Below are 26,471 nucleotides of genomic sequence, written 5' to 3'. Positions count from 1 at the left end.
GGAGCGGAGGAGAGCGGAGGAGAGAAGAGAAGAGCGGAGAGGAGAGGAGAGGAGAGGAGAGGAGCGGAGAGGAGGAGGCGAGGATGAGGAGAGGAGGAGAGGAGAGGAGAGAGGAGAGGATGAGAAGAGGAAAGAAGAGAAGAGAAGAGAAGAGAAGAGAAGAGCCTATCCTCAGAAAGAGACTGAAGTAGCCTGAAAAGAAGAAAAAGGAGAAGAGCCGAGGAGATTGTTACCAAAAAGCAAAGCAAACACTGCTGGTTTATCGCAGCGCTCATTTGTGTGCTACTTGAACCTGTCCCAACATGGACTGAGGAGATTGTGTGCTAGTTAGTGGATGTCTTACAGAGGATGGAGAGGAGCGGAGAGGATTAGAGGAGGGAGGAGAGGAGATCCTCGCGAGAAGAGCCGAGCCGAGGGGGAGAGGGGATCTTGCAAAGAGGAGAGACGAAGAAGAGAAGGAGGAAGACGGAAAGATGAAGGAGAAGAGGATAGTCGAAGGATCCGAAACAGCGACCACGGAGATTTCTCTTCGAGAGTGGGGGGAGAGGCAGATGAATCTGCGGGGCGTCGCTTAACTAGCGGCAAATGCGCAAAAGAGGGAAGGAGAGGGGATGCACAGCGCCCATCGACACATCCAGGAGCCTCAGAGGAGAACACATCTGGACTTGAGACCTTCTTCGGTGTGCGGATGGCTAGTCCAAAGAGGAGAGGAAGAGGAAGAGGGTAGAGGAGAGGAAGCGGAGGGGAGAGAGGAGGAGAGGACGAGGGGGAGGCGAGGAGGAGGGGATTATGGGGAGGCGATCTAGAGGAGGAGAGGAGAGGGGAGAGGGGGGGAGGAGAGGAGAGCGGAAGAGCGATGAGGAGAGGAGCGGAGAGGAGGATCTTCGGAGATGGCGACTGGAGAGAAGAGCGAGGAGAGGGCGAGATTAGAGGAGAGGATGCGGCGCGGAGAAAGAGGAGAGGTGAGGAGAGGAGGATAAGACCGAACAGAGATGGGGAGGAGCGGAGAGGGAGAGGAGGAGAGAGGAGAGGAAGAGGAGAGGGAGGAGAGCGGAGAGGAGCGATTAGAGGAGGAGCCAAGTCTCGAGAGGGAGAGATGCTAGCTGGAGAGATAGAGGAGGATAGGAGAGGGAGAGGCGGAGAGGGAGAGGAGAGGGGAGGCTCCTGAGGAGAGGAGCGGATTACGAGACGAGAGAGGAGAGGGGGAGAGGAGAGATTAGAGGAGGAGAGGAGAGGAGAGATTAGAGGAGAGATTAGAGGAGGAGAGGAGAGGAGAGGAGAGGGAGAGGAGAGGAGGCGCGGGGATCAGGAGGCTGAGGCGAGGGATTAGAGGAGTAGATTAGCGGAGGAGAGGAGTTCGAGAGGAGAGAGTCGGGGAGGAGGAGCGGAGCGGGAGAGAGGAGAGGGAGAGGCCCGAGGAGAGGAGAGAGGAGCGGCGGAGAGAAGAGGCGCGGCGCGGAGCGGAGGAGCGGAGAGATTCGAGCGAGGATCCCTCCTCCCCTCGCTTTTTCCTCTTCCCCGTTCCTTTCTCTCTTTCTTCGAGAGCTTCTTGATGCACCCCTAGAGGGAGCGAGGAGAGAGCGGATCTCTTTTTTTTTTTTTTCTCCTAGGAGGTCCCTTTTCGGAGAGCTTCCCCTGGGAGAGAAGAGGAGAGGAGAGGAGAGAGGATATTTCAGAGAAGAGAGGAGAGAAGAGAGAGAAGGAGAGGAGAGGAGAGGGAGATGCGGAGGTTCTTTCGGGGGCTTGGAGAGGAGACGGGCTTGTGCTTCTTTCTTAAGAGCAAGAGGGACGAGATGGAGCAGAGAAGGAGAAGCGGAAGAGAGGAGAGGATCGGACTGAGGAGAATAAGGAGAAGAGTGTAGGAGAGAGGAGTTCTCTTTTTTTTGAGCGGGGAGGAGTCGGAGAGGCGAGAGACTTTTCTTCTCGTGGAGGAGAGCGGAGGAGAGATCCCCTCTTTCTCTCTTCTCCTCTCTTCCTTCCCTCCTCCCGGAGAATAGGAGAGGAGAGAGAAGCTCTCCTCCCTTAGAGGAGCGGAGAGGAGAGGAGGGAGAGGAGAGGAAGCGGCAGAGGAGAGGAGATAAGAGGAAGCGTGGAGAGGCGAGGGAGGGTGGGAGGAGAAGGAGGGAGAGGGGAGGAGACTTTTCGCCCTCAACAGCTTCCCCTTCCCTCCCTTCTTTCCCTTCTCCACTTTTTCTTCCCCCTGTTCTTCCCCCTCTATTTTCTTCTTCCCCCCCTCCTATTTTTTGTCCTCACAAACTTTACTCTCATCCCCTTCCAAAACTCTTCAAAATCTCGCTTCTTCTAGAATCGTCTATTTACTTCGAATCAAGGGCACACCAGGCAAAAACTACGCTCTTCACCCCTGCTATTTCCGCACAGTAACTGATGTTCAAAACTCAGGACCTCCCACCTTCCCCCCCCTTGCCCAACCACACCCCATTAAAATCAAACATTGAATGTTTTCTGCACGATTTATAGTGGCAAAACCAGCGAGGCACAGTAACTGCTGTCAAAGAATGAGATGTGGCGGTGCAGACCAACGTGGCCGTCCTGGCTCTCCCGTGAGGAGAGACTCTGCTCCCACTGCATTCTGGGAGAGATTGAAACAGAGCTGCAATCCTTCACAGAATGCCCCAAATACCAAACCATTAGAGACCACTATTACCCCAAAATTAATCAAATATTTCCCCAATTTAACATTTGTAGCCCAACCGAAAAGTCAAATGTGCAAATATTGCTGCAAAATTCGTAGCATCGTGCATCACCTGAGGGACAAACACAATCCAGAAACAAAGAGCCAATAGACACACTCTCACAGGCCAAAACTGAAATACTGTTACACATGTACATAATGTCATATTTCTCAGTCCAGCAGTTGGTACACAAAAATCGTTATTATTATTATTTATTTATTTATTTTTTCTATCAGTGTCTATGGGTATATATAACATTTCCACATTAGTTATTTATTAGATAGTATTTATAATATATAAAGTTTGACTCCTAACCCTAAAGTTGTGGGTTCGGGTCTCAGGCCGGCGATACCATGACTGAGGTGTCCTTGAGCAAGGTACCAATCCCCCAACTGCTCCCCGGGTGCCGCAGCATAAATGATGCCCATTGCTCCGGATGTGTGTTCACGGTGTGTGTGTTCACGGTGTGTGTGTGTGTGTGTTCACGGTGTGTGTGTGCACTTTGGATGGGTTACATGCAGAGCACGAATTCTGAGTATGGGTCACCATACTTGGCTGTATGTCACTTCACTTACTTACGCACTTACACTCACTCACTTACTTACTATAAATAAATGTTCAGATGTTCTAATGTAAATCTTAATGCTTTGGCAATACAAAATGTATTTTTGTCATGCCAATAAAGCTATTTGAATTAAATTAAACATGTACTGTTGTGCAATTTTTTTTAACAATGTCTTTAATATTTTTATTAAGAAAGTATACATATTTATTTAATTATTTTACAGATCTGTTTTTGTTTTGTTTGTGTATTATATAACCGTTTATTCCTTAATTCATGTAATGGACAATGCTTTGGCAATACTGTGCAAATCATGCCAATAAAGCTCAGAATCCCATTTTCAAAAACATCATGATAACGTTCCACTAAGAGCAGTACAATTATTTCTTCACAATTATCATTATTACCATAATGCAAAAAAAGAAAACAATAACCTCTCATTACTGTAATGAATTTAGACAATCTGCTTAAGTTACTTGTAACTGCCATGATTTAAATGGTTTTCATTAGATTCTTCTCACAGCAGCACAGTTTTTATACAATGATTTGTTAAATAAATGTAAGGCCTTACATCCAACACTGACATTTAATTTATTCCACATTTTGGGGGTAAATGTTTCATGAAAATAAGGTCACAATGCAAAAATTAACTGAGAAAAATGCAATCTCAGTGGTTTTGAAAATAAATAAATTATGAGCTACAAAGATGACAAATCCACACAGGTAACAAACACATAAGTGCTCATTATTAGCTGATTCAGATGTCGTGTACTGTTTTCTAGCACAGAACATGAGCTCAAGTACATTCTGTGTTGTATTTGTTTGTTTATTCAGATTTAGTGTTTTGTTTTGTAGAAAAGTAAATGAACATATTTGACATTTACATGTGAGCATATACTGTTTGATTCTAATGCAGCACGATGTCTGACCTCTGAGCCCATCTGTCAGGATCACATTCTGCGTTTACAATTCAAATTAAACAACAGCAGTACTAACAAATGAAGAATAATAACTTGACTGATCACCTCTGACAGCTGTAGAACAGAAAATTTGGTTTGCCTTAGGGATGTGTGAAATTCATTCAAAAGCAACAAAACATAGGGATGTGCCGGTACTAGTATCAGTGCCGAACGGTTCACGGGCAAATCCCAAATGGAAGAGATCATCCCTATCCCCTTGGAGTGGGGACTTTGGAGTGAGCAGGGCACGTGTGTGCCATTATGTAGTCGTTTGGAATGTTGTTGGCAAAGGGAGCAACAATTTCCTCATTATCTTCAGCTGGGATGTTCCCGTGACAACGCAGCATGGTGTCCGTCAGCAGATGTCGCTGTTTTACTGTCATAAATGTCTTTTTATTGTTGTTAGCATAACTGTTGAAAATAAACATACATTTTATAGTTTAAAAAGTTTTTAAAATATGCTATATAAAATATAAAAACTAATATATACAAAATAATTTCAAATATAAAATGTATTATAGCAAATCTGTAAATGTAAATTATTGATTATTGTTTCTGAAACCGTGGTGCGTTGTGAGGGTAAAGTCTCCTCTCCCATTAATGAGGAAATTGTTGCTCCCTTTGCCAACAACATTCCAAACGACTACATAATGGCACACACGTGCCCTGCTCACTCCAAAGTCCCCACTCCACAGACGGAGCCTCCTTTATTCCCCCGTCGTGTTTCTGTCTCTTGTAAAACAGAGAAAATTTATTAAATATCAAAGTGATGGGAAGGACGACAACCAATATTCCCGCGAGTATGCAGGCAGAGGCCGTCAACTTGCCCACGACGGAGCCGGGAACCACGTCGCCGTATCCCACGGTGGTCATGCTGACCGTCGCCCACCACCAGCCGGCTGGGATGGTGTTCAATCCCTCGTTGTCCTCTTTCTCGACGGTGTAGGCCATGACGGAGAAGAAGGACACTCCGACGGCCAAATACAGCAGCAACAGGCCGATCTCTTTGTAGCTGTTCTTGAGCGTGGCTCCGAGCGAGCGCAGGCCTGTGGAGTGACGCGCCAGCTTCAGGATGCGGAAGATCCTCATCAGCCTCAGCACCTGAGCAACTCGACCCAGGTTCGCCAGCGCCGGGCTGCTCTCCGCCACCAGGTTAATGACCAGGGTCAGATAAAAAGGCAAGATGGAAACCAGGTCGATCAGATTCAGCGGGTGTTCGAAGAAATGCAGGAGGTCCGGTGCCACAGCGAATCTGGAGAGCAGCTCAAACGTGAACCACCCAATTCCGAAATGCTCCACAGCCTCGAAGCGAGGGTCCTCGCGGGGCCTGCCTTCAGCGTCCAGCAGCGTGAACTCGCTCATGCTGTTCATGCACATGGTGGTGATGGAGCCCAACACCACCAGAATGGAGAAGATACTGATGAGCCGGCTGGGGATCGAATAGCCAGGATTGTCCAGCATCAACCAGATTCTCCTCCGGATGCTTCCGAGCAGCTGCTTGTCAAATTTTCCAGCATCGTTGTAGAACTCCAGGATCTCATCAAAAGATGAAGTGGTGCTCCTCTCCTCGCTCTGGTCATCCCAGTCCGTCTCCTCGGGCTCCATCATGCGGCAGTGATAGGAGCCGCTGCAGCACGAGTCGAGGAACAGCTCGTCGATGCCCCAGTACTCGATCTCCTGACTGAAGGAAAAGATGCAGAGCTCATCCATGACGTGTAGCCTCCCCGTGTTGTAGAAGTGTAACACATAAGGGAAGAGCGCCGGATTGCGGTCGAAGTAGAACTCGTTTTCAGAGTCGTCGTAGTCGTCGCACAGTTCGAGGATGGACTCTTTGGACCGACACCTCAGCAGGCGTGCGAGTCTGGTCTCGGGGAAGCGAGAGAGTCGCTTGGACAGCAGCCGCCGCCGGAAGCCTCCCACATTGATGCGTATAGCGCCCTCCTCCGGCGCGCAGGCACTCTGCGCGCTCATGACGGATCAATCAGAGGGTGAGGGAAGCACAGTCACTGTGAGTTTGGTCGGTCTCTGAGGAGCTGCAGTCTGGTGCAAATAAAGCAGAATGAGAAAACCGTTTACAGACGCTCTCCCATCAATATATCCATTTACTGCATCGGCTCCCTCGAAGCGGCAGATTTGCTCACAGAAGACTTTCATCTGTCTCAAGAATCGCGAACAGCTCGATGAATCCTCCGAGTGAAACCGAGCGCGGCGACTCCGCTCCGAACCCGTTTCTAATTCACATGCAGCTTCTGCGGATATGATTCGTATGTTAGGCGATTTAGAGCGTGATAAACTCACGGCGATATTCCAGCGTTCACAGCACGCGCACAGCTGCAGGCGCGCGCACGACAGTGACGCCGCTGAATCCCGCTCATGACGGAGGCGATATCATGACACAAAACACGCTTCTGTCAGTTTAAAATGTTAAACCGCTGATGACTTTAAGTCAGCTCTGCAAAATATCCTACAGTGTCCCGAAGAATCCACGGAGACGCGACGGGCGTGTCTACTGTAAAAAATATAATATCTGTCATGATCATAACTGGGTAAAGCATCCCAGGAGCCTTTTTATTTTATTTTTGGCCATTGTGGTTTTCACTAGATAAAATAATGTATGGATAAAAAGTCTGATCAATAAATGTCACGTCATTTGTATAGCGCGTTATACAACACTGATTGTGTCAAAGCAGCTTTACAGTCAAACAGGAAAATAGTTTGTCAATAATGCAAGGAGACAATAACAAAGAGTTGATTTTTCGATTTTTCCAGCTAATGTCAGTTTATTGAAGATTCAGTGATGTCATCATCCAGTTCAACTCTCTTCCAATAGTTTTGGTGACAGAAATGGAGGAAAAACTTTGGGAGAAAATGTAAATGTTAGGTAAAAAAATGTTAGCCTGAATGCACTGTAAGTCGCTTTGGATAAAAGCGTCTGCTAAATGCATAAATGTAAATGTCAAGACCTCCACTTTGATTATTTACCTTTGTAAATAATATACAGAAAAATTTGCTTTTTATTTTCTTTATCTTTAAACAAATTTTTCTTTACTTTTAAGATGATCATGAGCCATTTCGATTTGTTATGTTTGTTGTTTTATTTTTTTAATGTTTCAAAGGCCACTTGTGCTACTGTAAACCTTCACACATTACAACACATGCAAGAATGTGCTGTAAAGTAAGATAATAGATCTACTGTCCATCCAGCACAGACTGCCCCGCCTGCAACTCACACACACTCACAGAACACTATTGTCCTGCCCTGCACAAAGAGTCCTGTAAGCATGAACACACACACACACACACACACACACACAGAGAGAGAGCGAGAGAGAGCGAGTCCCAGCACTGCCTCCCGTTCCTGTTCAGGAGAAGCCGTATGTATTTCTGATCATAACTGTTTTCTTGAAGATACTGTTGTTAATAATTATAATAAGTGTGGAGTGAGCTTTTAATTCAAGCCTTATTAGTCTTGTTATTGTGTGGCCTGTTGAGTGGTTGCTTTTTTATTTTTTTTAAGATTTATGGAGTTTGACATGAAGAAGGTCAATATTGTCCAAAATTAATTAGAATACATATATTGTATGTCATGTGTGAGCTCTGTCTGATCTGTATGAATGTACACAGACCGTAACACAGATTGTTTGTTGTGTTTTGGATATGTGTGAAATGTCAGAAAGATGAACGTGACCACAGCTGTGCTGAATTTGTGTCTGTTGTTCTTTTCATTTTTGATAATGCTGCACTGTGCTTGTCTCTTTACATGCCTTGTGGGAAGGACAGGTGAAGATCCAAGATGGAGGTACAAAAGTAACATTGCAGGAATAAGCCTCTGATCTGAGACTAAACTCAAACTACAGCGACTACAGCCTTTGATCTGAGACTAAACTCAATCTACAGCGACTACAACCTCTGATGTGAGACTTAACTCAAACTACAGCGACTACAACCTCTGATCTGAAACTAAACTCAAACTACAGCGACTACAACCTCTGATCTGAGACTAAACTCAAACTACAGCGACTACAACCTCTGATCTGAAACAGCGACTAAACTCAAACAATCTACAGCGACTACAACCTCTGATCTGAAACTAAACACTCAAACTACAGCGGACTACACCTCTGATCTTAGACTAAAACTGAGACTCACGCGACTACAACCTCTAATCTGAGACTAAACTCAAACTACAGTGACTATAACCTCTGATGTGAGACTTAACTCAAACTACAGCGACTACAACCTCTAATCTGAAACTAAACTCAAACTACAGCGACTACAACCTCTGATCTGAAACTAAACTCAAACTACAGCGACTACAACCTCTGATCTGAGACTAAACTCGATCCACAGCGACTACAACCTCTAATCTGAGACTAACCTCGATCCACAGTGACTACAGCCTCTTATCTGAGACTAAACTCAATCTACAGCGACTACAACCTCTGATCTGAAACTAAACTCAAACTACAGCGACTACAACCTCTAATCTGAAACTAAACTCAATCCACAGGGACTAAAGCCTCTAATCTGAGACTAAACTCAATCCACAGCGACTGCAGCCTCTAATCTGAAACTAAACTCAAACTACAGCGACTACAACCTCTGATCTGAGACTAAACTCAATCTACAGCGACTACAACCTCTAATCTGAAACTAAACTCAAACTACAGTGACTATAACCTCTAATCTGAAACTAAACTCAAACTACAGCGACTACAACCTCTGATCTGAGACTAAACTCGATCCACAGCAACTACAACCTCTTATCTGAGACTAAACTCAATCTACAGCAACTACAACCTCTAATCTGAAACTAAACTCAAAACTCACTCTAATACAGTGACTACAACCTCTAATCTGAAACTAAACTCAGACAAACTACATCCACAGTGACTAACCTACTCCTCTAATCTGAAACTAAACTCAAACTACAGCGACTACAACCTCTGATCTGAGACTAAACTCGATCCACAGCAACTACAACCTCTAATCTGAGACTAAACTCAATCCACAGCGACTACAACCTCTGATCTGAGACTAACCTCGATCCACAGTGACTACAGCCTCTTATCTGAGACTAAACTCAATCTACAGCGACTACAACCTCTGATCTGAGACTAAACTCAAATTACAGCGACTACAACCTCTAATCTGAAACTAAACTCAAACTACAGCGACTACAACCTCTAATCTGAAACTAAACTCAAACTACTGGGTCTAAAAGCGTCTAATATGAACCTCTATTATGTAAATATACTGTTACTACAGTGTCTGATCTGAACAACCTGAGTTTTCAGTTCTGAGTTTTTTCATCTCAAGGTTTCTTGTCCAGCTAAATATCTAAAGAGTTTTGCTGTAGCACACACTGCACTAACTAGGTGATGCTTATTTTGTACATGTAGCTCATGTTCTTGAATCATCCTTATTGGTCCTGGAGAAATAATTCAGCAAATGGTGTTTTAGGGATGAGGACTGTGCTGGTTTGGGGGCGTCACTGGGTTTTCTGGGCCCTGTGTACAGTGTATCATTTTGGCTCATCACGGCTCCGTCCCCTGTACTCTGTCCCATCTCTTCACACTAGTGACGCCCCTGAGCTGATGTTTTGTGTTCGTAGGTTTATATCATGGGGATCTGCATCGCAGTATGTGGAAACTTTCTCATCAGCATCTCCTTGAATATTCAGGTGAGGCCCGGCTCGCTCACATGATCACACACACTAGTGCTCTGTCAGTGTTTCGGAGCTGCGTGTGTTTGATGTTTAGAGGTCGTCTCTGCTAAACTGTGGTAGTGTCGCTGGTGTTTGTGCAGAAATACACACATGTGCGGCAGTCACAGCGAGAGACGAAGCCGTACTACACCAGCCGTCTGTGGTGGTGCGGGATCCTGCTGATGGGTTTGGGGGAGCTGGGGAACTTCGCTGCGTATGGATTCGCTCCGGCGTCGCTCATCGCTCCTCTTGGCTGTGTGTCTGTCATCAGTAAGACCTTCTCTCTGTTAATTAAAACATGACACAGTTGATCACGGGTCCATATGCTGCAGTTCTGTAGTTCAAGAGTCAGTATTTAACTCTTCAAATAATGTTCAAAAGCATGAATAGCTGGCTCTGTTTCTCTCTTTCAGTGAGTGTCGTCATTTCTGTGGTGTTCCTCAAGGAGACGTTACGGGCTTCTGATATCCTCGGTGAGATTAGAGTCCTTCTTACATCTCATAATGAAGTTCTTTTAAACGTTTTTCAGTCTTCTCCTGTTTTGTAGGAAAATTATAAACTAATTAATAAAAATAATTCATAATTAAAGTTATATTATATATACATATAAAGCAAGATTTTGTAAGTTTGTAAAATCGTCGGTTCAACCGGTTAGCATTGAGGTACAGGGTCACTAAAACTCTTCCACATAGTAAAAAAATGAAAATTCTGTCATTAATTACTCACCCTCATGTCATTCCAAACCCGTAAGACCTTCATCTTCAGAACACAAATTAAGATATTTTTGATGAAATCCGAGAGCTTTCTGACCCTGCATAGACAGCAACGCAACTGAAACGTTCAAGGCCCTTAAACGGAGTAAGGACATCATTAAAATAGTCCATGATGTGACAGCAGTGGTTCAACCATAATGTGTGCAAAGAAAACAAAACTAACTTTATTCAACAATTACTTCTCTTCTGTGTCAGTCAGTGAGCGTTCATGTCAGTCTCATGACACATGTGTGTGCAGATGTTCCTCTGCTCATAAACAAGCCGCAGCGCATGCATGTTCTACGTCAGAATGCCAGCTCCTGCGTCAGCAGAAGAGAAGAAATAGTTTAATAAAGTCGTTATTTTTGTTTTCTTTGAGCAAGATGTGATAATGATAATGATAATGTAACATGAACATGTTTCAATCAACTTTCCTCAGAGTTCTTGTAATGAAGGTGTTTTGTTGGCAGGAGGTGCTTTAGCGCTGACCGGCACCTACTTCCTGGTGACATTCGCCCCTCGTTCATCACCTCATGTCACGGCCAACATGGTGGAGCGCTCACTGGTCAGCTGGACCTTCCTGATTTACTTCGTAAGTCATTTTACAGAAGGCAGCATTAGTAAAGTGACACCTAGAGAAGTGAAATAAAGTCCTCGGCCGGCTTGAGTATCACTTAATCACGTATAAATGATGTGGCTCTTCAGAACAAATTTCTGTCTCAAATTGTCTCTCTGCAGATGTTTGAACTGATTCTCTTCGCTATCCTGATGTATTTGTATAAGTGCAGGAACGTGAAACACATCGTGATCATGATGATCTTGGTGGCGCTACTCGGTAAGAACAGATTCTGGTCTCATTGGTATGAAACTTAAGATGATGAGAAAGACAACAGGTTATTCAATCAAATCATTAAATTCTTCACTCACAAGAGCAGATAAAGAAAATGTGAGACATTTTATGTGCTGTTAAAGAATCTGCTCATTTCATTACTTTGTTTTTTGATGAAAAAGAAGATGAATTTCACGAGATTTCAGATCCACCACAACTTTGTTTAAGACCATTTAAATCCAAATATCATTTTAAACCACAAGATCCAGAACCGCTCCTAAACCATCTTTCAGTTTTGCAATAGAAGTTGTTTGTATTTCTGTCTATAGGGATTAAAATAATTTGGTAATGATTCATAATTATCGTTACATTGTATCAGTGAAAAGTGTGTTTGTTGCAGCTTCGGGGACTGTGATCTCAGTGAAAGCGGTTTCAGGAATGATCACAGAGACGATCCGTGGAAGTCACCTGCAGCTCACATATCCCATCTTCTACATCATGTTCATCATCATGGTCACTTCCTGCGCCTTTCAGATCAAGTGCGTCTGACCCTTCACTGACACGAGCGTCTCACTTATTGTGCTCAGAAGAATCCTGCTCATTTCTCTCCATTTGCTCAGGTTTCTAAATCAGGCCATGAAGATGTTCGACGCCACTGAGATCGTGCCCATCAATTACGTTTTCTTCACCGCAAGCGCCGTTGTTGCTGGTCAGTTGGTTTAAAGGTGTTTTGCAGAGTAGAGACTAGCTGCTTTTCCTTCCTGGAAACACAAAAATGCTTAACAGAATACTTTTGTATTTCTAGGCATTTTATTTTATGAAGAATTTTATGGTTTATCTTTGATATACTACATCATGTTTGCGATCGGGTGAGCATTTCTCAAACATTATTATAATTTAGAACAATAATTTTTCCTGTTTGTTTGTGGTTTAAGATGTGAGTGTGTGTGTGTGTCACACAGGTGTCTGCTGGCATTCACTGGAGTGTTTCTAATCGCGAGAGCTCGTCCCAGAATCAAGATGGACCGCGTGTTTTCAATGGGCCAGATTCCAGGTATCCCAATAACACCTGACAGCGGCCCAGCGATCAAACTGTCAAGAGTTTAGGTTAATGGACTGTGTTCGTGTATTTTAGGTAAAAGCAGTACAGATAAAATGCAGCCGCAATCAGACGACAGTAAATACGGAAAACTGGGGTCTAAACTCACGTGCAACAGCGGGATCCAGCAGGACGAGCCGTAGACAGAGAAACAGAGAACGGCACTAACGCTCAGTGTGTGTGTGTGTGTGTTTTTTGTGTGTGTGTTTGTGTAAGATTGAGCGTTTTGTGTGTGTTTGTGTTTTTTTGTGTGTGAGAGAGGTTGTCTGAGTGTGTGTGCGAGGGGGGGGTTAGAGTTTGTGTGTGTGTGTTTGTTTGTGTGTTTTTTTTTAGTGCGTGTGCAAGAGAGGGATTGAGTGTGTGAGTGTGTGTGCAAGAGAGAGGTTGAGTGCAGGTTAGACTAAATGAGTTTTGAAAAGTTTTCATTTTGAATGCATAACTGTCTAAGTGTTATTATTATTATTATTATTGTGATGATTTTTAATAAACTAGTGTAATGTGAATCAGAGTTTGATACTTTGCCTGAAGGAAAAACATGACATGACTCTAGTGCTTTATAAGAAACTAAACACACAAACTCTCAAAACATCAGATCTCATGAAGGTAAAGTGCTTTAATTTGCACTGATTATTAATCATTCTCAAATGCAGCAAAAAAAAAAAAAAAAAAAAAAAAAAAAATCTCAACATGATGTTAAGAGATTAAAAAAAAAAAAAGTTTCATCACATGCTCTCCTGTATACGGAGTCCTGGCGGTGCGACATGCATCGGTCCAGTGCTTCACACGTCGATGCTGATGTGAGCGAAGCGGTACTGCAGTGACGAGGGGTTTCGCAGCAGAACGAGGCCGCGCTGCTCCTGCGGCTGCTGAAGGATGGTGTGCAGGAGTCCAGACACGCTGATGAAGGCCAGCGCCTCGCCGCAGCCTGCGGCCAGAGAGAAGTCTCCCTGCGTCACCCATCCCAGAGTCAGCCGGCTGCAGTGGGACAGAACACTGGGCAGCGGCGCCGGACACACACCCCTCACGGCACGGGCCGGCTCTTCAGGACCGGTTTTGTGCTGACGCAGGTGTTTGAGGTGGTCTTTATGTCGAGGCTCCTGCGGGCCGCTGCTGTGTGCATCTTTAAGCAGCAGCTGGAGGTCAGAGGTCGTCGGGACACACACCATGGCATGCAGTGCCGGCTGGCCTTTACCCAACAGACGCAGACGCACCCACACCAGACTCGGCCCACACTCCTGCTGCAGCGCCGCCGCCGTCGCATGGGTCAGCGGTGAGGAGTTCCTGCGAGACGAGGGGCGACTCCACGCCGACAGCTGACGCAACGCCTTCAGACTCCTGCAGACACAGCGACTGATCATGTGACACACAGCGACTGATCATGTGACACACAGCGACTGATCATGTGACACACAGCGACTGATCATGTGACACACAGCGGAGTGAAACCAACAGCAATCGATCGACTCTGTAAGTCATGTAGTGTGTGACTGACCTCAGAACAGTGAAGTCCGACGGTCCGGTTCTGCAGCAGCTAGCAGTCTCTGCGCTCAGATTCACTAGCTCCTCCCACTCCTCCGTCAGCTGTTGCCAGGGGCAACGGAACGGCGCCAAGCAGCCATGTTTGATGTAGTTTGTGCGTTTTGATGGAGGACGTCTGAAAACAGTCAAGTCATTTTCTGTTTTATCATGACTGAGACAAGAAACGTAAGATTTCTCCACACAGCCCTCACCTTTTGAACTTTTCTAGAAGCTCCGCCTCCTGCTCTGATTGGAAGCGCACTCCTGCAGGGCAGTCTGGGTAATCGTGAGGGAAGTGAGGCTTACCCATGAGCTGGGAGTGTTTGACACTCATGTGGAGGCCACCAACACGAACACCACGATACACCTACAAAACACATCCACATTGGTCTGAAGTGTGAAGTGGAGGAGCAGCGATTACTGAAAAACGGTCACCATACTTGGCTGAATGTCACGTCACTTTCATTGGTCTGAAGTGTGAAGTGATGTGAGTGTGAGTCCAGTGAAGATGCTCAAGACTTCCTTTTTGCAGCTTGTTTTCCGAGTCACTGGCGTGGAAAGCTCTGAACAGAAGATGCGATTTGTTTTGTGTCAATAACTAACGGCAGTGTTGTTCTGCAGTGAGAGCACAGGAGACAGAGACTCAAGTGCTCCGCTAGCTGCGTTTACATGGAGCCTACTAATCTATGGAGCTAAATCAGTAGCTAAATCTGAATGTGAGAACTTGTCATATATTAACATTCATATTTGTAAGTTGTAATTTACACTCACAGCTCTGATGTGAAAAGCTGAATCTTTCAATTTGCACACACAGACAATGATTGGAAGTTGTAGATTAATAGTTACAAATGTGTAAAATGACATTCACAAAAGAAAATGACATTTACGACTCTTGCACTTTATTTCAGTTTCGCTGCACAACGTCAAGTCGGCACTTACAGCCTCTCAGATCTGGCAGTACAAGTTCAAATCCTAGCGCTCGGACTTCTGCAGTATTCCTGTAGCAGATCTCACTTGTATACGCAGATGTGAGAGAGAGCAGAGCCGGCGGCGGGGCTTTGGTGCGAATGAAGATGTGTGTTTTATGCATATGCATCAGTTATTTTGTAAAACACTGCAAACTGTTTTCACTGAATATTCTTAGCTTTTATAGGATTTTAAGACACTAGATTCATCTGGTCGTTCAGGTATTATCTGGTAGACAAATAATGTAACATCTTTCATATGTATATCCCTCTGCATATCACTGTACCAGAGTTGCAACATAACTCTTGTTTTTATTATTTTTATGTTTGTAAAAAGAATTTAAACTTCTTCATTGGGTTAGATTCCTAATTTGCTTGTCAGTAATTAACCTTTTTGAATGCAACATAAAAATAAATAAATAAATAAATAAATAAATAAATATTATAAAAATCGAGTGTTTGATAATGTCTAAATGTACATTAAAAAGCAAAACCTAAAAAATAAGCAGTTATGACCAGCAATACTGTTTTGAGTAACTAGAGTAGAGCTAAATACATCTATTTATTAAACATCAATAAGGCCATCTAGTGGTTAAACAATGGCATTACATATGAATATTATCTTTCTGGACACCAAATGCCTCTAATTTGCCTCTTTGCACTGGATATTAAAAACATTCTCTATTTTAACCCTAAATACTATACTTATTGTAATATAAATAATAAGCATATTAGAAATTGTTATATTTTAAATGGTCATTCATGGATCATAATTATTGCGCATATTCTTTAGTACCATAATCTCTTCAAACTAACTAAACAGGACAAAGCTAAAATGTAGTGCAGTTATTTTATTGGTTAAAAGTTACTCTTAAGGTGTTTGATCATATGAGACATAATGCTGTTTCATTCCCCAGAATAAAATGCTATTGTAAAGCGTAGTTATACATGCTCAATCAATGCACATTATGTGTTAATAATTACTAGAAATCGCTGCAAATATAGTGAAACCGCTGTCTGTCCTGATTAATCCCATTCACACACACTGACAGCTCGAGATGTTTCGTACTATTGACAGCTCCATGAAGCACGTACCGCGTGGCGAAGGAGTTCATTCCGATGGAAGCAAAAAGTGTCCGTGTAAACGTACCTAGTGATGCTGCTTGTTGTCTGTGTCATGGGACAAATTATTTTAAAAGTCCTGTCCCGCTTGGATTATTTTCAAGGCCACTGCATGTCAATCATAAACAATCACTGTAAAGTACTGTTCAATAATTATTTGTTATGCGTGTATAACATCTGTTCATTTCTCAAACGATGAATAAAGTAGGCTTTACTCTTGGATTTTTAAACTCAACATATTTTCAACAGGGTTATATATTCCTTTCCAGCCCCCCCATCATCAGAGATAATCAACCCTACAGTGAGGCGATGTTTCTCTAAAAACAGTCAGGCATCCTTCTTTGAGCCACTTGAGATGGAAAATCCCATTTTTACAGCGTTCCTGGGGACTTTACACTTGATTCCACTTACAAAAATAAGTCTGACAAGAAATGTGATCAAAATGAACAGCGTCAGAACAAGGTGGACCAAACACAGACAGCGTCAGTACGCACCAGAGGGACCCAGAATGCCATTCCCCAGCCCTTGGGCAGCAGCAGATCCCAGCCAGAGCCCCAGTGCAAACGCTCCTCGCCCCGAACACGACCGCCCTGATGAACCAGCAGCAGAGGAACAGCAGCCTGACGAGCAGCCGACAGCCTCGAACCCGGAACCAGCAGCTCACTCCTCATCCTGTTCAGCTCCTGACACACACACACACACAGACGTGACTTCATCATTACATACAAGGGGAAGAGTCATTTAAAAGATCTCCTCCAAACAGCCACGATCAGGAGCTCCAGTCACGAGGACTGTGATGTTTGTAGATCTATGGACATCAACACACATATGAAGAGATGTTCACAGAGATATCTGAAAGACTCTAGACCTAACGAATTACGACATTATAAATGGAGCAAAAGCATGTTTCATACGATCTGTTTATCAGTCTGTAGAGCCTCAGGTGTGTTTACCTGCTCAGACAGTCGGCTGTGCGTCACACGCTCTCGAGCAGACGTGTCCCACAATGCACTCTGACTGCAGTGAGCCGCAACTCCTTTGAGAGTCAAATCTCTCACACGATCGTCCTCTAACACACACACACACAAGGAGTTTGAGGAGGTTTGAAGTGAATAAATTTGTGAAGTTTGTTTGAGTGTGTTTGAATTTGGTGAGTTGTGTGTGTGCTGTGTGTGTGAGAGAGAGACAGAGTCTCAGGCCCTGCCAGGATTCGAACCTGGTTCATCTGCATGGAGGCGCAGCGGCTCCCTGAGCTCAGGGTCACACACACACACACACACTCCTGCACCCGTCTCACTGCGTGACAGAGCAGATTCATGTGTACCTGCGCTCTGCTGTAGGTCAGGAACAGATTTACCACGTTTCTGAGGTAAAGTGAGTCTGGGATCATCTACAGTCAGTCCCAGCACACAGCCTGCTGGGAGCTCTGCTGTCGAACACACACCTGTAAAACATACACACACACACACGCTGAGATCTGGGTCTCCATATACAGCAGCGCTGGCTGTCGTGACGTCAGTCTTCATTCACCTCTCAGCAGCTGGAATATGTCTGTCTGCTGCTGATGGAGGCTCACACCGCTGCACGGCTCCTACAGGAACAAGAGGCACTCATCAGTGACTGACGGACACATCCGCGCGAGTGTGATGTCATCAGCAGTCTCTCACCTCACTGGCTGGCTGGAGTGTGTCTGTGAGCACCACATGGGCCAGCGGACCAATCAGACGATAGCGCACGATCTCCATGGTCAGGTCACTAAACAGGATATGAGGAATGATCACATTTCTATAACTAACCCTGAGTCGACACGTGCTTTAAAGTAACATCAGATCACTGGAGCATCTACACCAGAGACATCAGAACACCTACAGGATCAAGCGGCCAGAGGATAAATGATAAGGACGTGCACGGACACGCGTCTGATCACTGATCATCACAAAGCATCATGTGACATCATCAGTCACAGGTCAGCATGTGTTTACGGCACCTGATGGTGATGCCGGTGTCAGGGGACTGCCAGCGCACAGGGGCCCCGGGGGGCCGCGTCCCGTCACCCAACAGCCTTTCGGAGGGTTGCTCAGCGTCATCTTCATCTCTCTTCCTCTTCCTCCCTGCAGGCAGCTCCACCGCGGCAGGAGACTCCTCCGAGACGGACACGGCCTCAGAACACTGACACACCAGCTGCAGCTCCGACAGCGCGTCCTGTCACACAGAACACAGTTACCCAGAAAACATTCCATTACGACAGAAAACAAGCGACAAACAACATCCAGTGCCACATGAGAAACCACACGCTAGTAACATGTTAGTCAACCATTTGCATCAGAATTTCTGGCCTAAGTGTCTGACCTGTTTAAGGGCCGGATGGATCCAGATCCACAGCTGTCTGTCTGAGGCCTCAGGGACCCGGGGCCTCCACAGGAAGTCAGCAGGACCCAGAGAGCCTTGAGGAAACTGATCCGCTTTGTACAGATGGACGCTGCCCTGACGAGCACCTGAGAGACACGACGCCGCCGCAAATGTGGGACCTACACACAAACACAAGCTCAGAGACAATATCAACAATACCTGATGAACCACACACACACACACACACCTGCTTGTTTGCTGGTGAGTCGAGCGAGGGCTCGCAGCATCTGTTCCTCAGATCCCTGAAGCTCCAGACAGCAGAAATAGGACAAATCCTGAGAGAGAGAGAGAGAGATGCTACTGTTATCATGTGCTTTATAGTTACATTTAGTGTAAAAAATATAAAAGGCACAATAAGTTTTTTTTATTAAAATATCCAAAAACCACTAGAAGAGTGTTATATATTTTGCTGACTTGTGTACTTACATTAACCCAAATGTTTAGAAGTATGTTTAAATCCAGAGAAATAAGCAATTTTAACTTTTTTCAAGTGACATGGACCCCTGACAATAATGTCATAACCCTCGATTTCTGGTTTTGTAGAAAACATGGAAACACCAAAGATGCTTTAATATGTAACAGAGTATCATTATAACAGAACTTTTAAACGTATCTAGTATGATAACACAGCACTGCTTTCCCCCACATACTCACGACTGGAAGAAGCGGAAGCGGTCAAATGTGGCATAATAAAAGCTCAGCTGCTATCGAGCTGTGTGTGTGTCGCACTCTTTCAGCATCCTCGTTTCGCTTCGACAGCTTTCAGCCTCACACTGCTTCATTCTACTACGATAATAAATCATTAGCTCATCCATGATCATGATTTCTGCCCGAGTCCCGCCGGATTGCATCCGCTCCCATGATTCCACACTCAGTCACGGCGTCATCAAACTACACCTTTGTTTTTTTGTTTTGTTTTGAATATGCATCCTCCAGCGGCAAAAAATTACATATTGTGCCTTTAAATTAATTCAATTATAAATGAGGAACTACAAAGCAATTCATCAGAGCCAACAAGAATCTCCAGAAGTGAGCAAAACCTGAACAAAAAACCTGCACCTGGTGACTCCCTGAAAGGAAATAATGTGTTTTATTTGTATGTTTTCCTTAAAGCATCAAATAACCCTTTTTTTCAGCTGTCGGCTGTTCTTCTGCGCTGGAGAAGATGATGGTTTGATCTATTGTGCTGCTCATGATGTGCAACACCGCACTGAAATCTGAACACAGACTTATGTTTCGTAACATCGTTTTGATTTGTGTACTAACATCCACACACGTGTGGGACGGGGCACTGATATTTTCTGGAAATCACGAGGTGTGTGTGTGTTCTGCTCTTCTCTGAGAACATGACAAACATGTATGAAGTCACCTGCAGCAGGGCGTGTGTGTTCATGGCTCTGTAGCTGGCTCTGAAGCTCTTCGCCGTGGGTTTGAGCGGCAGACAGTAGCTCCACGTCTTCTGCATGTGGAAGCGTTTGGCGTGCCAGATGTGTGTCTCCAGCCATTTGTTCTTCCTCTGTCTGCGATTGAACTCCAGCAGCAGGTTCCCGTGTCTGCGACGCGCTCGGCGGCTCCTGCTTCTGGGCAGCTGCTTCTTCTCTTTCTCTGGTGCACGCTGACTTCGCTCGGCCTGGACACACAAACACACGCTGTGTGTGAGACTTGGGTTGTCAAAAGTCTGTACTGAAATGTGACGATACCAGCCTTCCCCCAATCATCCCGACTGCTGCTGATGATCATCTCTTCAGAAACATGTTGTAAATACACCGGCTAGCGTTTGAAAGATCCCTAATGTTTCTGAAGAGATGATCATTTTAGCCAATCACAGACATTTCTGATGAGCACAACAGCCAATCAGAGGGGTTTAAGAGTCCGCTCAACAGAGCTCAATGCTGGTATCGTCACATTTGTAAAATTTCAGTACCAATTTGGTACTTTTGACAACCCTACACATGATCAGATTGTGCGGGACGGGTGTTTTGTGGGTTTCTCAGTACCAGTCTCTGAGCTCCTTCTTGCAGACGGATCGGCAGTCTCTTGGTGTTGTGGCTCATGGCTCGTCTGCGCATGTGCTTCGGCAGAGCGTTGAAGATGTGGCAGCTGCCTGCAGGTTTACTGACGGCCTTCAGCATTGCGTTCACTTCAGCGGCGCGCGCTTTAGCGAAGTAAGAGGCTGCAGGGAGGAACGAACATCTAAGACTTCGCTTCATTAGGGTTAGTTCACAAAAACTAGTTACGGTTTACTTTATATTTATTCATGGTACACATTTCATTAGTTCTTGTATTAGACTTTCTTTCTAACACGGAACTTGACAGAATCACGCAGATCTAAAGTGAACAGACAGCCGCTTTCAGATCACATTAACGTCTGAGTGACTCAGATATGCGTGTCATAATTGGCTTGACATCAGTTATGCAAACAACATTCTAGTTCTGGCGTGTCTCAAAACTGATCCGGTTTTAAATATCACACACAGCTCATATGAAGTACTTTTCTGCTTTTTTTGTCATTTTGAGGCGCTTGACCACCTCTGGTCACTGCTAAACACCTGATGATAGAGTTATTACATTTCCATTGAACTATTCTTTAGTTATGAATGTTAACCTGTGATGTATTTGGGCAGATCTTGACTGTAACCGTGACCCCCAGGCTGATGACCTCTGACCCAGCCACATGCCTGTGACCCCTGACCTCTCCCGGCACCACGACCTGTAGACGATGAGCACTCAATCAATAACACAATTGATATGTGATCAAAAACAACGATATGTGCTGAATGAGGCCTTTATCAGCACTGGTCACCTGAGCTCGTGTAAATGACGTTTCTCGGTTGATTCTTCATCTTTTTTTCTCTCATTCTGTCTTTTGCGCCAGTCATCTGAAACACAGTTTCACTGGAATCAACTGCAGTGACTCCACCGTATGCACATTACAGGCCATAGCCTCCAGAAATACACACACACACACACACACACATTACAGAGAGAGATGTACAGAACAATATGATATACGCAGTGTGCAACACACCTCAGTAAACAAATCACACTGAACTATTCAAAAGGTGAAATCTTGATCTGCTTTCCTCTCCAGCATGTATGTTAACGTACTGTGAGCTAGTGTTCTGCGTGGGATTACAAATTTATAAAATGTTAAATCTAGGTTCCAATGTAATAGTATGTACACTGAAAAAGTTGTGTACATTGTGTATTACATTTTGAGGTAAAGATGATGACATTCTAAGAAGATCAAGTCAAGCAGCACAGGTGTCTGAGACAGTAACCTTTTGTCTTCATGCACTTCCTGACTATAGGGCAGGGTCCCAAGTTAAAGGTGAATGCTAAGCTCAAGGCACAGCTCTGCATTTGTCTCTCTGATGATGTGAAGGTATGGGCCATACTGTCAGGCTGATTGAATTAGCACCTACGCATTTATGTGACACTGTTATGCTGATGAGATCAGGGCTGGGGTAACTCCGGTAAAGGGATGATTCCTGTACTGCATTTGGATGCTTTGTTTAGATTGTCTCCACCTCTATGTATCCCTCCCCCTTGAGGGATATAAATTAAGCATTACTGCTTTAGTTAGACTTTTGATGACTGCAGCACATTCTCAGTAAAGGGTCCTGCTGAAGATTACCCAAGAGTCTCCAACAACTGCGAGCATAATAAGGTTAACACACACCTCACAGTAAAGAAATCACACTGAACTATTCAAAAGGTGAAATCTTGATGTGCTTTCCTCTCCAGCATGTATGTTAGTGGACTGCTAGCTAGTGGACTTCATGGTAGTCTAGTATATTGCAGACTTTGCATTGTGTCAAATACAGCTGACTATTATTTTATTGTTCCTTATTTTAAAGTCACATTGGATAAAGGTTTGGTTTAAATTCGAGTCAAGTATAAAGAGTGCTGTCTTCACAATCTTCACACAACATGAATGGAGTAAAATCAGACTTCATTCAAAAAGGTAAACCAGTCATCTACCATCCATTAACCTGACCACAAATACAATTAAGAACCGGACGTGGAATTAAACTGTTTTACCTTAAATCGTCGCAGTTTTCTGATTTGTTTGTTGGTGTGTGAAGGTGATTATTTCAGCACAGATCTTCAGAGTTCATGCTGTTTTCTGATCGATTCAGCGATAAAACGCGCCTCCAAACACAGTTAATCTGTTAAATGAACCTGGTCTGTTTAATGTGCTTTCAGCAGTTTGTGTGGAAGTTTCCTGTTCGCTGCTGCACACGTGCGCAGTCTGCGCTGATTTCCGCTTAAGAGGATGATGGGAAATGTAGTTCATTCAGCTCAAAGACGCGTTCATCTAATCACCAATCGATTGATGAAATCATTCACATCATGCAATATTTTAATATTTATATATATATATATATAATATTATATATATATATATATATATATATAATATATATATTTATGCAATATTATATATATATATATAAAACGTGCAGTAAAAATAAACATTTAATATGTAATTAAATTATTGGGGACATGAAATGAAATGCATCCGAACACATTAAGAAAACCTCTAGCATCAGTCTCTCATAACAATGTTTGTCACAAGCATTGTCAAGAGGCTATTATAATAATTATCATTTTAACCATCAGCTTTTTATCAACAATCCATAAACTATATGCATGAGTCTGCATGTAATCACACGACATCTGAGCATGTTTCCTTCTAGTTAAAGTTTAATGAGCGAAGAGTAAATGTTTAGTGTTTCACACAGAAACAGAATGTCTGTAATAGCTCAGGCATGTGTGTCTGTATTTACCTAGTATTGTAATTCTTTACTGTGTTTAGGAATTGTCAGCATTATAATTCAGGCATTTCCTCCAGATTCCCCTAAAATCCAAACTCATGCAGGACGGATGAACTGGAGAAAGAACACTGTCTTTAGTTGTGTGTGTGTGTGTGTGTGTGTGTGAGAGAGAGAGAGAGAGAGAGAGAGACACAAGCAGTTACAGTTGATTGAGTTGACTCTAATTTCTGTGGCTCTCACTGATTTTACTGAGATCCGCTGCAATGTTCTCCAGATGATCACACACTGATCTTAATGAGAGACAAATCACTACAAACTATTTTATTAGTAACAGTAACTGTATTTATTCTGTGCATATATAAATGTAAAAAGGTCACACACAGGAGATGTGCAAAGATCATGTCACAGTTCATTAAAAGCTTGATTTATGTGTATAAAGAGCTCAACTTTCATGTTTTCACACACTGATATGATTCACTGAGCAGCTGCTTTCCTTCAGGAGGTCTCGGTTTAAAGCTGATCAGATGAGCTTTATTAGTGCTCTGGAGTTTAAGTGTAACTATCAATCACCACAAACTATAATAAAATAAACCAACAACATATACTATTGATTAATATGCTAGCGTTTGCCTTTCTGCATCATTGATTAATGCAAGTAAAGAGTCAAACTGCTTTTCATCTGCAGTCTGAGGTGAAAAATGCACTAAATAGAAAAAAGAGACGAAGCCCTTCTGACCCATTAAAAGACACATTATTAAGCATAATTTGGCTCATTCACAGTTATTGAGTTTTGGCTCGTGTTTGTTCAGATGAGTTAATATTGCTTTTGTGTTTGACTCAGTTGAAGATGAGGACATGATGCTGTGATTTTATCCAGAAGCACAAACATTCGTCCCACGCTCAGCCGGTTACCCACGGGACCCTGCGCTCTCAGAGGCATTTCTGTGGCTTTTAACAACAATGCTAATGATGATGATGCTACTCAGAAACACTAATTTATGTACAAACTTATGTGAAGCCCAAACCCTCATGTCTACTGAAATACAAGGCACGTCTTACAGTGTCACAAGAACACATTGACATCATTCTGCAGGTTCTGTGGATTTCAGATCAGCTCCGTCTTCACCGAGCACTGAAACACAAAATAAAGGTTATCACGAAAGAGCTTGTGCTTATTTCATTCAAACAAAACAGTTTCATGATATGCAAATGAGACCCACATAACTCAGACCCACATACTGATGAGGAAACTATTCCGTATAATAGCTTTAGATATGCTCATGATTCACACGTTTTGCTCCTTTATCTGCAAATGTTTTTAGCAAACATCATTGTTTGTAGTCTCACCAGCCGCATCTGCTGCGATCTCCTCACCGGCCGCTCCTGCAAACACACACAAGAAATGTGTAGCTGATATTTCTGTCTGTCAACAGCAGCACAATATTCATCAGCACATGCGCTGCAGAAACCATCCCGACTCTGTACAGACGTGTTTTGAGCTGATGCTTTGCTGTTTTATATTTGTTTGCATTTCTTTAATATTATATTTTCATAAACTGGAATATACATATGCATCATACTGCATCTCTGGCACACTACATGTGTTCTGAATGACTAATAATCTTCAGATCTTCAGTCAGATCTTTAAGAATCAGTGACATTCGCCCGTCTGTGTCTGTAATTAAACCTGCTACACTGACCCTAAAAGTCATCCGCTTCAGTCTTCAGGTGTTTCACGGCTGGATTGAGATCTTTACCTGCATTAAGTTTGTTGTTCTTCTACATGTCGTGTTTGTCAGGGTGTCTGTGAGCATCAAAATGATAAGCCCAAATAACCGGAAAAAAGCACATGAACAAGCATGTAGTGAATTCAGTGTCTCACTCTCACACACCTGCTTATATTTCAAACAAATGGTTGTCTCAGAATCAAAATATTAATACTGATTTTCATTCAAGCTCATGTCAAGCAGTACTGTGGCACGGCCCAGCGCCGTGTGTCACAAACCGCTGCCGTCATCGCAGAACATGCTCATCTTACATAATCTGAGGCAACAGAGAGCAAGATTATTGTGGTTTCTGGCGCGACACAAAGAGCGACGAAGCGTCATGTTCAGTGTGCTGGTGTGTCGTACAGTAATGTCTTTGTCTAGACTGCAGTAAACTCTACTCAATCTCTGTTCTGTTACCCAGCATCAGTTATGCACTGCCTTACTACAGCGTGTGTAGTGACCAGGGCTTTATTTTACTTCTCAAGCATCCTGTCATCTGATGCTTTGTTCCAAAATTATCAGAAACATCATTTAAAAGTAGAGATTGTTTCTGCAGATGTGAACTGTGTCATTAATTAGAGCTCATTTCTGGATTTCTGACCCCAGACAGTGTCTGGAGCTGATCTGCCCATGTTCCCATGCATTACCCTCTGAAGCGTCTGCGCAGGTCGCATTCTCCTCTGCAGCCTGTGAGACCACCGCTGCCTCAGTCGCTTGAGCTGGACTCGGTTCCTCGGCCGTGGGTTCTGGAGCTGGTCTCGGTTCCTCGGCCGTGGGTTCTGGAGCTGGACTCGGTTCCTCGGCCGTGGGTTCTGGAGCTGGACTGGGTTCCTCGGCCGTGGGTTCTGGAGCTGGTCTCGGTTCCTCGGCCGTGGGTTCTGGAGCTGGACTGGGTTCCTCGGCCGTGGTTTCTGGACTGGTTCTGGAGCTGGACCTCTGGGCCGTGGGTTCCCTGGCCGCTGGACTCGGTTCCTCGGCCGTGGGTTCTGGAGCTGGACTCGGTTCCTCGGCCGTGGGTTCTGGAGCTGGACTCATTTCCTCGGCCGTGGGTTCTGGAGACACAGTCGGATCCTCAGCAGAAGCTGATTCTGCACTCGCGACAGGCTCAGACACAGTGAGCTCTGGAACAGGGCTAACTTCCACTGGAATGGGTTCTGGAGCTGGAGTTGGTTGCTCTAGTGTGGGCTCCGAGCTCGCGTCTAACAGGGTTTCTGGAGCTGCTGTTAGCTCAGTTGGATTGGGTTCTGGAGTGTTGCTGAGATCTGATGCTGGTTCCACAGCTAGAGAGGGTTCTGCAGACGTAGTG

General features: G+C 44.2%; 3 protein-coding genes across 6 annotated transcripts; 1 reads left to right on the top strand and 2 right to left on the bottom strand.

The window, feature by feature from the left end:
* Positions 1 to 339: 339 nt before the first annotated feature.
* Positions 340 to 6,592, bottom strand: LOC122144545 (potassium voltage-gated channel subfamily S member 2-like). Its single transcript, XM_042755529.1, has 2 exons — positions 4,908 to 6,592; positions 340 to 1,164 (listed from the first exon to the last, which is right to left on the bottom strand). The coding sequence occupies exons 1-2, from the start codon at positions 6,183 to 6,185 to the stop codon at positions 340 to 342; spliced, it is 2,103 nt and encodes a 700-aa protein (XP_042611463.1). The 5' UTR covers positions 6,186 to 6,592.
* A 916-nt stretch (positions 6,593 to 7,508) lies between these two features.
* On the top strand, positions 7,509 to 12,802 carry LOC109074442 (NIPA-like protein 2). 4 transcript variants are annotated; one of them, XM_042755538.1, is made up of 12 exons: positions 7,509 to 7,588; positions 7,995 to 8,128; positions 9,829 to 9,897; positions 10,023 to 10,191; positions 10,335 to 10,394; positions 11,144 to 11,265; positions 11,412 to 11,508; positions 11,903 to 12,041; positions 12,123 to 12,211; positions 12,308 to 12,371; positions 12,465 to 12,556; positions 12,638 to 12,802. In XM_042755538.1, exons 3-12 carry the CDS (start codon positions 9,838 to 9,840, stop codon positions 12,742 to 12,744), a joined length of 999 nt encoding a protein of 332 aa, XP_042611472.1. In that variant the 5' UTR covers positions 7,509 to 7,588; positions 7,995 to 8,128; positions 9,829 to 9,837; the 3' UTR covers positions 12,745 to 12,802. The 4 variants fall into 4 exon arrangements, with proteins under 4 accessions (XP_042611472.1, XP_042611470.1, XP_042611473.1 ...); XM_042755536.1 differs by having other exon boundaries at positions 7,519 to 7,588; positions 7,995 to 8,013; XM_042755539.1 differs by lacking the exon at positions 7,509 to 7,588 and having other exon boundaries at positions 7,886 to 8,128.
* Positions 12,803 to 13,189: 387 nt separating this feature from the next.
* pop1 (POP1 homolog, ribonuclease P/MRP subunit) lies at positions 13,190 to 22,874 on the bottom strand. The gene is made up of 16 exons (XM_042755527.1): positions 22,660 to 22,874; positions 21,419 to 21,494; positions 21,221 to 21,325; positions 20,613 to 20,788; positions 19,985 to 20,245; positions 18,803 to 18,890; positions 18,556 to 18,734; positions 18,194 to 18,408; positions 17,874 to 17,961; positions 17,737 to 17,797; positions 17,531 to 17,650; positions 17,160 to 17,275; positions 16,701 to 16,889; positions 14,332 to 14,486; positions 14,094 to 14,255; positions 13,190 to 13,936 (listed from the first exon to the last, which is right to left on the bottom strand). The coding sequence occupies exons 2-16, from the start codon at positions 21,492 to 21,494 to the stop codon at positions 13,381 to 13,383; spliced, it is 2,547 nt and encodes an 848-aa protein (XP_042611461.1). The 5' UTR covers positions 22,660 to 22,874; the 3' UTR covers positions 13,190 to 13,380.
* Between the last annotated feature and the right edge of the window lie 3,597 nt (positions 22,875 to 26,471).

This window comes from Cyprinus carpio, unplaced genomic scaffold, assembly GCF_018340385.1.
Source record: "Cyprinus carpio isolate SPL01 unplaced genomic scaffold, ASM1834038v1 S000006721, whole genome shotgun sequence".
NCBI lineage: Eukaryota > Metazoa > Chordata > Actinopteri > Cypriniformes > Cyprinidae > Cyprinus > Cyprinus carpio.
This window is presented reverse-complemented; position numbering and strand designations above follow the sequence as displayed.